The 13,054-nt window shown below is 41.7% G+C and overlaps 1 protein-coding gene across 3 annotated transcripts in view; it reads right to left on the minus strand.

The window, feature by feature from the left end:
- HERC2 (HECT and RLD domain containing E3 ubiquitin protein ligase 2) overlaps positions 1-13,054 on the minus strand; it is a 296,865-nt gene that overhangs the window by 50,670 nt on the left and 233,141 nt on the right. For 2 of the 3 annotated variants that reach the window (XM_069757837.1, XM_069757836.1), the window contains exons 71-75: positions 9,065-9,172; positions 5,420-5,551; positions 5,184-5,342; positions 3,011-3,129; positions 319-444 (exon numbers count right to left, since the gene is read on the minus strand). In XM_069757837.1, the coding sequence (XP_069613938.1) occupies positions 319-444; positions 3,011-3,129; positions 5,184-5,342; positions 5,420-5,551; positions 9,065-9,172 (644 nt within the window). Of the gene's footprint in view, positions 1-318; positions 457-3,010; positions 3,130-5,183; positions 5,343-5,419; positions 5,552-9,064; positions 9,173-13,054 lie in introns of all 3 variants that reach the window. The other variant, XM_069757835.1, reaches the window with a different exon arrangement.

Here is a 13,054-nt window from a genome sequence, read left to right on the forward strand (position 1 = left end):
ATGACCGGAGTAGTGCTGAGAACAGAAGAAGACCGCAGCTGGCAAGTATGATGATATGGGCAGGGAACTTCGATTAGTGGCACCACTCAAGCGGTAAAATAAAAAAAATACTGGAGTGGCGCTTTAACACTTACTGCAAAAGGTAGATTGCAGAAGAGCCCAGTTTAGCATTTCTGCCACTGTGGTTCCACAATCAGAAGGAGTCTCAGCAAACCCAAGTTGATGTGGACTCCATTTATGTCACTATGTCATGGCAAAAGTATAATGAAACCATAGTGATTTTCTAACACTACAATCTTCTTTATAGACTGTTATTACCTTGAAGAACGGACTATGAAGCAGCTGCTTCCCCCCTCTGACGATTGGATCTTCATATTCAAACTGTCGTTGTAAGGCTTCAGGTAGACCCTTCACCAACGCAGCTAAGGCACTGCCTGTAAAACTCTGAAAAAGGATCTGATGTGAAAAGACATCGGTAGCCCAAAGGTAGCACTCAATCCTTCCCAACACCTTCTATATTACAAAATATAATGGCATATACAATTAGGCCTAGCACTCAACACTATGGACTATTCTCCGCCTCTCTTTGAAACCTTGACTAACCAATAGAGATGGGCGAACCTGAATGGTAAAAAGACATAAAACAGCTGACATCAACTCCAAACCATTACCCCACTTGCCAACGCATTTGGGCAAGTGGGAAGAGCCGAGGCTAAGAGCTAGAATTCGCACATCTAATGGATGGACATTTCTGGAATGGCTGAGAGCTGATGTTATTAGTCTGGGATGGGGGCCAATGTCCATGGCCCCCTCCTAGCCTGTTAATATTAGCCCACAGCAGTGTTTAGCCTATGCTGGGTAATAAAAATACAGGGACCCCATGCAATTTTTTCTTAATCATTTAGATAAATAATTTAAAATAACAGTGTGGGGTCCCCCCCATTCTCGATAACCAGAAAAGCTGAAGCAGACAACTGGAGGCTAGTATTCTTAGGCTGGGAAGGGGCCATGGATATTGGTCCTCCTCAGCTTAAAAATAGCAGCCAGTAGACTCTACTGAAAAGGCGCATCCATTAGATGTCCCAATTCGGGTGCTTTGCCCGGCTCTTCCCACTTGCCCTGGTGCGTTGGCAAGTGGAATAATAGTTTGGGGGTTGATGTCAGCTTTGTAATGTCAGCTGACATCAAGCTCAGGGGTTAGTAATGGAGAGGAGACCATCAGACACCCCCATTACTAATCCAGTAAGTAAAAAGTAATAAAGACACACCGAGTCCTTTATTTGGACAAAACACTCCATGACCCTCTTTTACCCATTAATGTAAAAATATAAATAAATAAAAAAAAACATCTAAGCAATCCTCACCTGTCCACTGATAATCCATAATGCTAATGTCCCACAACGAGCGGTGACATCAGTAATTTTACCACTCGGCAAGATAGCCAGTTCACACTGAATTGAGCATGAGAACACGGCTGCATATGACCGGCGGTATCCTTAATGTCGTCACTGCCAGTCATACGCAGATGTGTTCTCACACTCCGCTCAGTGATATCAGCATTATGGATCATCGGTGGATAGGAGAGTATAACTTTGATTTTTTATTTTTACATTAATACACGGGTAAAAGAGGCTAATTGTTAGGGAGTGTTTTGTTCAATTAAATGATTTTGTGTGTGTGTTTTTCTTACTTTTGATGACGGGGTTAGTAATGAGGGTGTCTTAAACCCCTGGGCTTGGCGTCAGTCAACATCGGCCTCAAAACCAATGCCTCACTAGCCACGGCAAGTGGGAAGAGTTGAGGCTAAGCGGCAAAATGGATGCGCCATTTCTGAGGGCTGGTGTTTTTAGTCTGGTAGGGGGCCAATGTCCATGGCCCCTTCCCAGCCTATTAATTAATATCAGCCACCAGCTGTCTGTTTAGCCTTTGCTGGTTATTAAATTTAGGGGGGGGGAGGGGGGTAGGGACACCAAGTCTTTTTTTTTTTTATGGTGCTGCCCCCATTCTAATAACCAGTAAAGGCTAGGCAGGCAGCTGTGAGCAGTTATTAAAAGGCTGGGAACCTTTAAGGATATTGGTCTCTTCCAAGAACAACCACCCCAGCCCCCAGCTGTCGGCTTTCCCTATGCTGGTTAGTAAAAATAGGGGGACCCCACTTTTTTTCTTTTTAATTATTAGATAAATACATGTGCAGTAAAATACACATGCACTGCACTAATTATCTCACTGGCATATTTATTACTATGCACAGTTGCTGGCTGATGAATATTGACATCACCGTAACCTGCACTTGCTGCTATAAGCGAGACCAGGTGTACACTGATGAGAGTAATACTCAGCAGGAGCCTGACCACCGGTAACCTTTTCACCGCTGGTGACAGCTGCTGGCTGACACACACAGTCATCTGTGTGACAGTGTGGGAACCACAGCGGTGTGACTGGCAGAAACGTGTAAGGTTACCGCTGATTAGAACCGGTGTTTACTGCGCTGACACACAGATGACAGCATGGAAATCGTCGGATGTTTGAGCCCCCCCCCCTATTCATTTGAATGGGGTTCAAGTTCAGGTACGAGTTAGGGTACCGTTCTGATACCCAAACCAAACTTTTTTTTATAAAGTTCGGCAGAACTCTATGGATCCGAACATCCATGGGTCCGCCCTTCCTGAATAACCAACAAAAGTAAACTTGTGGAAATGCAAACATAGAATGATCATTTTCCAAGAATAGCTCTGTTATCATATTTCACAATATAAACAGCATACATCAGGCATCTCTTCACACTTGATCAGGCAAATACTTTAATGCTTTTTGAAAGTTTCCCTTCCAATACCAAAATGAGCGTTTTAGGAGTCTAGCTGCTCCATTTGAATTCTGGATTATACACACATTCTGATGAGGATTTTCAAGGTAATTACATCACCCTCATCAGGTAGAACAGACCTATCTAATAATATATTCAGTTAAATCTGATGACAGATCTCATTTAAAAGAATAGTAAATCTCTTACCATTGCACGTGCTTCAGAGTCTCCTTCTCCAAGCAACCTATTGATGTTAATAGACTGCCCAAACTCCGTGGTAAGGAGTTTCCTCAGCCGCTGCAATGCCCACATCCGGTGACCTGCCGCTACAATGTGCACAGTATATACAAATCAAATCTCAACCAATCACAACAATAAGCAAAAAGGACGTACAAAAAGGACAAGCGAATGCTTAAGCCATGTTCTACAGAATTACATGGTTTTCTAGCGCCACCCACAGATATTTAACTGCAGGGTAGCTCTCTGACCCATTAAAAAGCCTTGAAAGAAGACAAGGGATATCAAAGAAGCAGAAACCATTCTGGGGGAGATAACATTTGCATACCTTCATCCAAGAAGCATTGCCTATAGGCCACATTCCCACAATGAGCATTTGGTGCATTTTTTCCATTGAGTATCTTCATGAACAAAAAAGAAACAATTTATTACTATTCTAGCAAAGTGAATGGGTATTATGGAAATATTTAGCCTATTTTAGTTTTCTATTTTTTGTTCCTTTTTTGAAGCTGCAGAAACCGACCATTGGTGTAATTTTGAAGTCCACGGCATGAGAATTTCTCGCGCAGGCTATGTGCGATTTATTTGCAAACTTTCCCTCTACAGTTGAGAGACATAGAAAATTGGCGCAAACGCAATTTTATTGCATTTCGGAGGTGAAAACGCATGTAATCAGCATAGGACTAACAACAAAGTTACATCAAAACCATAATGCTGTAAGCAGGAAGTTTCTAAAACCAAGTAGTTTTACTTACAAATACCAAAAGAGTACCAAACCGCAAAGGAGAGGAGGGGACGGGAAAAACAAATAAAAAAAAAATAAAAAATTGAACCCCTTGGCAGTTTTTCATTGTTTTGTTTTCCCTCCCCTTCTTCCAATAGCCAAAACTTTTTTTATATTTCTGTCAATATGGCCATGTGAGGGCTTGTTTTTTGCGGGACGAGTTGTACTTTTGAACGACACCATTGATTTCACTATATAGTGTACTGGAAAAGGGGTGAAATACAAAAAGTGCAATTCCACAATTGTTTTTTAGGTTGTTTTTTTTTCTGTTACCATAGGCACTATATGGTAAAGCGGACCTGGGAATATCATTCTCCAAGTCAGTATGAGTTCGCAGATACCAAACAAGTATTGTATTTTTTTTTTTTTATTTAAGTGGTGAAAAAAATTCCAACATTTGTATGAAAAACTTTTACATTAAATTTTTTGGGATCTGGGTGAGGACTTATTTTTGTGCCCTGAGCGGATGTTTTTGTTTATATCATTTTGGGGTAGGTACGATGTTTTGATTGTCTTTTATTGCAATGTGGCGGCGGCCAAAAAATGTAATTCTGACGGTTTGATATTTTGTCATTACACCGTTTACCGATCAGATTAATTTACCGTACTTTATATTTTGATATATCGGACTTTTCTGAACAAAGCGATATTAAATTTGTGTGTTTTGTAATTATTTTATTTTCAGTGACGCAAAAGGTGGCCGATTTAAACTCCCTAGTTATTTTCAAATTTTTAAAACTTTTTTTTGTTTTTCACATTTTAACTTTAATAACCCCTCTTAGGAGACTTGGAGCTGTGATCGTCCAATCACTTGTGCTACACACAGCAGGGCTTCAGCACGCTATGTATAGCAAAAATCTCAATCTATGAACATCGGCTATGAGCCGGGAGTCACAGGTATATCGTATTAACAGGCATTGGGGTCTTCTGCAGACCCCCAACAGTCATGACAATCACAATCGATGCTCCAATGGACAAGATTTATCATTTGTTTCCGGCTGGTGCGTGGTCAATACCGCTGTCAAAGATTGAAGTGGGATTTAATTGGTTAACAGCCGCAAGTTGAGCTCTGATCAGTGTCCGAGCCTGCATCAAAGTTAGGGTGACATATGACAAATACACGTAATAAGTCGTGAAGGGGGGAAAAATATACAACGAAAATGCAATAAATAAAAAAAGCCAATTGGTACAGAAATGCTGATGAAAATCTGAAACATCCAAAACAACCCAAATACTCATTGCGGGAATTTAGCTCAAGACTTCTACACCAGTTGGATCTCCAAAAGGTGAAACCTTTATCTTCTCAAAACTATAGAATTGAAAAAAAACAAAACACTTGTCTGTGACTTCAGTACATACCAAGAGCACTAAGCTGTGCACAAGCTGCAAGGGAAGCGGCCAGGCGAGGAACGATCCCTCGACTGGAAGCAAAACTCAAACGAAAATCCAAAAGACAGGTGACCAAGTCCATAGATGGGCAGGACAGGATGCACCGGTCTGACAGGAGGTCTTTTGGACCTAGAAGAATGCACATTTATAGCCTTTATAAACCCATAAGAAAAGAGACGACCAAATAAAATATACTCAGCCCCTACCTGCAGCCGGCATGATAGGATAAACGGTGAACCGCCAGCCCCAGCCATTGACCGATCCATCACTAATAAACTTCCACTTCAGTTCATCGCCAGGAATTCTCAGCTCGCTAGACCAGTCAGACCATTCTCGGCCTACCAGACAGAGATTACGGGACGATTAATCACCACACTGGTGACGAGGAATCGGTGACTAGGCGCTTATTTCTGAGATGCCCTATTCATATAAGGATAGAATAAATGTCTACTCCCGACTAACCGCCGCTGAAAATGTGCAAGGCCAATATTTAAGGATAAAAAAAAAACCACTTGATACTGCACTATTGGATCATGCTAGGTCTAAAGGAATAACATCCAATATAGATATGACATGAAGGTCCATGCAGAACAAAAATAAAGTGCACAAACTAATTAAACAAAAAAATACTAAAAGTGGTATTCTCAAGATTTTAGAGAGCTTGCTTGTGCTGCACCCTCCTAGGTAACCAGACAATTTTGAACTGCAGGGTGGCCAGTAACCTAGGCAACAAATTGCACACTATAAATATATAAAAATACTCTGTTCCCAAAAGCAGGAAGGATTTTTAATAAGGGTAAATTAAGTTTCCAGTTTTTACAGCACTTTGCAGGCTTACCCATTTCTAAACTGGAGGCAGCCCCTTTAATACAATACAATATGAGTCATGGCAAGTCAGGAAGGATGGTGGGATTATTATTGAGATACTCCAATAGAGAAGTACAATGTCGTAAAGTCACACATCAAATGTTTCTGCACTGAGAGAGGACCACACATGTCATGGGATATTATATCCCCACAATAACATGGCACTAAATTCTAGAATGGGAAAATGCTTTCCGTCGAAGAACCAGCTGTTTGTATGGACGTGTACGTATGACGTCCAGCAGCCGCAGAGTGCACAGCTCCTTACACGTCTGTATGGACGTGGACGTATGACATCCAGCAGCTGCAGAGCGCTCCGCTCGTTGCATGTCTGTATGGACGTGTACGTATGACGTCCAGCAGCTGCAGAGCGCACAGCTCGTTGCACGTCTGTATGGACGTGTACATATGACGCCCAGCAGCTGCAGAGCGCACAGCTCGTTGCACGTCTGTATGGACGTGCACGTATGACACCCAGCAGCTGCAGAGTGCACAGCTCGTTGCATGCCTGTATGGACGCGTACGTATTACATCCAGCGGCTGCAGAGCGCACAGCTCGTTGCACGTCTGTATGGACGTGTACATATGACATCCAGCAGCTGCAGAGCGCAGAGCTTGTTGCACTTCTGTATGGACGTGTACGTATGACATCCAGCAGCTGCAGAGCGCAGAGCTCGAGGACCACATGCTAGAATCGGTCACAGTATTTTTGCATACTAATATCTAGAAGCAGATATAAGAGACTTCCCAGCAACATTATCTGAAATGTACGTCACTTGCTAGTTATGTTTAGAAACATTCCCAAATTTCATATTAAAATGACAATAAAATGCTACCTTGTTGATAACAGCTTGCCTCTTTATATGACTATTAAATATTTTATTAAGGGCATATGCTGCTTTGGTTTAACGGGACACAACTTAAAATCATGTTCAACTGACGACTGGTCAAGACATCGGAAGCACACCGTGTCGGATGTGTATTCCTTGAAGCCTACCTCTACAGCCGTAATGACAAACTTTGGCAATTAGCCACAATACAGAAGAAAACTCTGAACTTCATGTCATTTTGTAGCGACCCACGGTATGGCAAAGAGATCTGCTCGGATGCCGGCACATGCTGGAGGCTTAAAGGACTCTTACACTTCATGGGAACACAGGAGTGTAGCTATGTGCACGTTTCTGGAGCATTCAGGGAACATGATCCTCTAAATGCAGTGTGAACACAGCCCAAAATCATTTCTATATTCAATGTGTTAATGTAATATTAAAAAACTCAAAAAGTATTGATGGGTGGGAGTCCAGGAGACCCCAACCGTTCACCTAAATCGAAAGGCTGGAGGGCTCAGTCAAACACTGTTTTGAGTCTGCCATCGGTGATGGAGGAAACAAACTTTATTAAAGGGATTCTGTAACCAGGTTTTTGCTCCCATATCGGAGAGCAGCATAAAGTATGTGCAGACACTCCGATACCAGTGACATGTCATTTATTGGGTTGCTTACTACAGTTTTGATAAACCACTGTTTTTATCAGCAGGAAGTGAATAAAACTTCAACATGCAGCCCAGTAAGTGACATCGCTGGAATCAGGGTCTCTGTCTCTACATTATATGCTGCTCTGAGATTCGGTGGCAAAAACCTGTTCACAGTTTCCTTTCAAGTCAGCTGAGATATTCTGCAACTCTGTTTTTCCAATAACTGCATGACATGTCAAAAGGTTTGTAAAAAGCACATCAATATTTTTATTTCTAAGGGTATGCTCCCGCGGTCAGTAAACGCTGCGGGCTGGACAGCGTCCAACCCACAGCAGCCAGATGTTACAGCATAGTGGATACGATTTCAAGAAATCCCATCTCCACTATGCATGCACTGGCGCCTGCGGCTTCCCTGCAGAGACGGACATGCGGCACGTCTGCCCAGACTGCAGCATGTCTATTTATCTTGAGGAGACGCTCAGTCTCCGCAAGATAGATCTTACCCATACAATGTATTGGGCGCGGTGATGCTGTACGGTTCAATGAACACCTGCGGAATCACCTGCGTTTAAAAGCCGGCAGCGCTATGGATGCAACGGACACGTGCTGCGTCCAAAACGCTACCAATTACTAACCGTGGGAACATACCCTCACAGAAATGCCTTATGCTAATGTTTGAATAATAATAATAATAATAATAATAATAATAATAATAATAATAATAATAATGTCAGAAATCCACTAGAGCCTTTTAGTAGTAAAGTGAATTCAGCTGGAAGACTAACATCTCTTATACTTAATATGAAGAAGAAATGTATAGAAAAGTTCAATTTAATATCGCTTACAATAAGAAGCATTCAAAACTGGACCTAGTGGCCCTAAAATGATCGATTTGACCATTAAAACAGATGAAGTATTGGGATTAGTTCTAAAAATGACAGTTTATCAAGAGAATGTTGGAAAAGGCCATTATTTTGATTAACTACGCATATGCGCTTGTGCATTTTGGCTACAGGGGGTAAACCGGACCATCACAAGTAGTTCTACTCTTCTGACATGTATATAGCCAGTGCAATACTTAAAAAGAAAAAAAAAAGCATCAGGCAATGTAAGAAGCTCAAACAGTGGCCATACACAGAACGATTAGCTGTCCGACGTGCTGATATAACGTTATTTGCGTAAATCATACTAATTCTGTACGACTAGTCGGACACATCCAAAAGTCATGGAATTATTTACCAATATTTCACCACGTATCGGACACATTGGTTAATTATACCCTTTCAAAGTTTTATTGGCAAAAAGTGTAGATTTGAAAATAATCTTTCATGCATCAATGTATAAGATGGCAAGAAGAAAAATGAAAATAAAAATCAATATATACAGCTACACATTGCCTTAGAGCGGGCAAACTAGATTCACACTAATTATCTGCATATACGGCCGACTAAAGAACAGATACACCAGTGCACACGGAAAGAGTGAAACGTATTAGCGACACTTTGCACATCACCTGATCGGACTGACACTATCCTGTTGGCCCCATCCATTATGGTAAGTGGGTCATGTCGCCGCTCTGTAGAACACTGGCGGTCAAACTCTACTCTAAGGCCCTCAGCACCTAAAACAGCCATAAAGAGAGCAACACGGTTTTAACACAATTGGTCATACAGTTATATATACACGAAGTATGAACAAATAATAATTTTTATGTAAAATTATACTGATTCATGGGGCAAACAAAAAAAAAAAAACTCAAAAACACGAAAATACGAGAGATACAAAAATGCATTAACATGAGCGTAAAAAAAAGAAAAATGCTATGAAAACACAGTAATTTACCAATGTATTTGAAATAGGAAAAAGAAATTAAATGCTTGGGTAATCCGACAATGGTTAGTAGAATATTAACAGGAAAATCAATATTTTATATTTAAAAAAAAAAAACAAAAAAACATTACTATTGGTGACATAATTCACTTTTCCTTAGAATGAAGAAAATACAAAAAAAATGTCATAATCTAAATAGGTACGTTCTGCTTTCGAGTGCTAGCAGAGTGTCTCGAATGATATGTTCGAGTCCCAGCGGCTGTAGGCAATACATGCAGACAACACATGCAGGGATTGTGGCGGTCTAACAGCTGGGAGACGTGAACATATCATTCGAGCACACCAGAGACACTCACCACCTGAGCATGGTCGGATAACACCTTATCCCAGCACATTCGCTCATCACTAATAACCACACCAATGGTCTGCATGCAAACATGGGGTTCTCTAGTCAATACAATAAGCTTCGGCATGTCAAGGCAAACTGCATATCGTCAGCCGTCATGACAGCAGGTAGAGTCACAGTATGTCCATGTATAGTTCTGATAGACAAGATCCAGACTCCTAACAAAATTAAATGTACAGGGGGCTGATACTTCATGGCGTTTTGCATAAAACCACCTTTTGAGGAATTGTCAACTGCATTACTGTACTAAAGGCTGTTTAGAAAATGGTTTTCTTCTGTGTATATTTGGGAATAAGGGACTATCTCCATGTTAGTTGAGCCCACCTCCCATTTATCCAAGGTTGTTTTTAATTAGAGCTTGATCTTACCGTCCCTTCAAATTTGTACGCCTAGGTCAAGGACAGGCAAATATTATACCTCATATACAGAACTTTACTTGTGACTCACACCATCTGATCAATCTGTATGCCAAGTACCTCTATTTCTCAAGCATAGTCTATATGGCAGAAGTACAGTTCATAATTCCTATATTCAATGTTCATATTCTTAGTGCTGGTCTGTTATTTTTTTTTTTCTACCATCCATTTGGCTGCCTCCACGTTGGCCGAGCACTCCTCCCATCTTTCCAAGGATGTTCCTACCTGCCCTTTAAATTTGTACTTCCAGGCAAGCCTGGTAGAATAGGTCACCATCTACAGAGGTCGCCTTGTTGCTGGCAGATGGGCTTACACAATTTAATCAAAGTGTGCGCCAAATACCGGAGTTTTACAAGTATAATCTCTAAAGCAGTAATGCAGCCCAAACTTCATGTATCCAATGCTCTCGTACACCTTCGTGCGCTCAGAGTGCATTTGTATTTGTAGGCCAATACTAATATAGAAGACAAGAAGTCGCGTTTTGTGGGAGAGCAGAACTGAACTGATAAAACCACAAGCTAAGAGTACAGAAGCACCGTCTAGGCTTCATTGCCTGGTGGTGTGGGACACGGCAGGAGCTGGTCCGTGTTGAGCTAGAAGCTCCATATTTGCCCTGCAGGAGAAGGCCTACTTGGAGTTCTAGAGACCTCCTTGTAAAGGTCTACTTTTGGGAACCTCATATTTTTAGACAAGGACTCTATAATACTATCATATACCTAATGCCATTTCTAGCATCAGAGAAGAATGGCTTCCTAAATGACACACCATTCAGTACAGAAGACAAACTTTCCCCTTGTTACCTCACAATAAGCGTACTCTATGTAGCGGAGAACGTCTGTACGCACAATCGTCCGATTCCCGGGGTGCCAGAACATTGTGCTCCGCAGTCAAGAACATTAGAAGCTTTTAACATCTGTTCTGGAATTAACTTCAAGTGACCAAACACCAATTTTGCACTTTCTTCCTCCGCCCTGACAAATATATTGCTATGGCTACAGTGACCTCACTTGCCCACCACTGCTGGCTTCATGTCACTTTTCAAGCTTTGACGGGTGGGGAGGTTTCAAATCCGTGTTTTTACCGAAATATCATAATACATCCTGACCACTTTTTCCCGATAACTTGGACATTTATGCTCACTTTACTCAGCGGTGATCTATGAGGTAGGACTAATATGCCATCAGCTTTTCATACACGGTGCATTTATGGATGGATTGCACCCCCACACTTGGGCTCTGCATCTCTAATGTGTGTAATGCTGGTAAAATCTGAAGAATTATGACAACTACTAGAATTATATTTGGTTAATGCTATATAAAAAGACATCCCTTCAGCCATAAAAAACAGAACACCACAAATCTCGGGCCATGAACGGAGACAATTATTAAATAATTACATAGAAAGGTTTTAAAACATGTCAATTTACCACTATTACACTCTCCTTTTATGCCTACAAGTTTTTCATTTCCACTTAGTGACCATTATGTTAAATTAATATTACAGCTTCCAACCCTCTAACAGAGTCTGATGTGTACCGGCAAGCCGCAAGGACACAGAGCGACAACGTAATGGGAAGGTGACCGCGGATCCATGCTGAGCAGCTTCAGACAACAGTATGATTACCGGCAGGTATGTCTGACTGAAACGCAGAGGCATTTCAGAGAAACAAACTCGCACTGCCGCCAGGGACTGAGCCTGACTTTGCCTATACACACATGCAGGGAGTGGCCTGTCACTCAACGGGAGTGGGCGGGGAGAAGCCGCCAGGTATCCGCCTGTCCAACTACTCTCTCATGTGGCTCAATTCCCGAGGGCTTTTAAAGAATGCTTTTCTCTGAAACGCACCAGCGTTTCAGAGTCAACCATACCTGGCTGAGATTGTGCAGCCAGTGTCGGATACACGCTGTCAGGTTCTCTTTAGCCGATCTGAAACAGGTGATGTGTGCTTCGTACAGAGCTTTACTGTTATCCATTTGTAATTCCATTTCTTGTTTTTGTAAGAGATCGAATTAGACACAGAGTCTGTACCATGATGGTGTGGGGCAACAACGGATGCTAAAAAGCCCCACTGCCTTGTCCTCTAACGCTTCACCTTGCTTTCACGTGACACTCTCCAATCACCCTAATCCATTTGCGATTTGCAGTAGTGGGGTGAGAAACCCACAAGGGATTGAAAAAAAATCTGTGGATTCCATCACAAATCCGCAGATAAATCCACGTGTTACATGCGGTACTACCTGCGCATTTCGCCCCTACAAGGCTAGTTTCACACATCAGTTCCTTTGTGGTATCCATTATTTTACTGGATAGATCACGAACCCGTTATGATCAATGCACAGTTTCACATTTTCAGTTTTGTTTTTTTTTTTTTTTTCAAATTGTTCGCAAAATAAAAACGAAGACACGTGCTACTTTGATCTGGTTTGGAGGATCAAAAAACGGTAATTAATCTTACCGATAATTGTATTTCCAGGAATCCATCCTGACAGCACCATGGAGGACGTCCTTCTTATCCACAGTGGGACAGGAAACCACGAGAGTTTAAAAGGACCCTCCCCCTTCCACCCTTCAGTGCTTTTCCAAAGTAACACATCTGGATGGATGCAAACAGAAAAATTTATTTTGAAGATAACAAGATTAATACAAATGTTACTTCACATAAGTATAACACATTTACATTAGGGAGGGAACTATCCGTGCTGTCAGGATGGATTCCTGGAAATACAATTATCGGTAAGATTAATTACCGTTTTCCTGGTCACCACCTGACAGCACCATGGAGAAGTACCAAAGAAGACTTCCTAGTTCTAGGGTGGGACTACCGCTTGAAGCACTTTCCTGCCAAAAGCTA

This window comes from Ranitomeya imitator, chromosome 3 (genome assembly GCF_032444005.1).
Source record: "Ranitomeya imitator isolate aRanImi1 chromosome 3, aRanImi1.pri, whole genome shotgun sequence".
Classification (NCBI taxonomy): domain Eukaryota; kingdom Metazoa; phylum Chordata; class Amphibia; order Anura; family Dendrobatidae; genus Ranitomeya; species Ranitomeya imitator.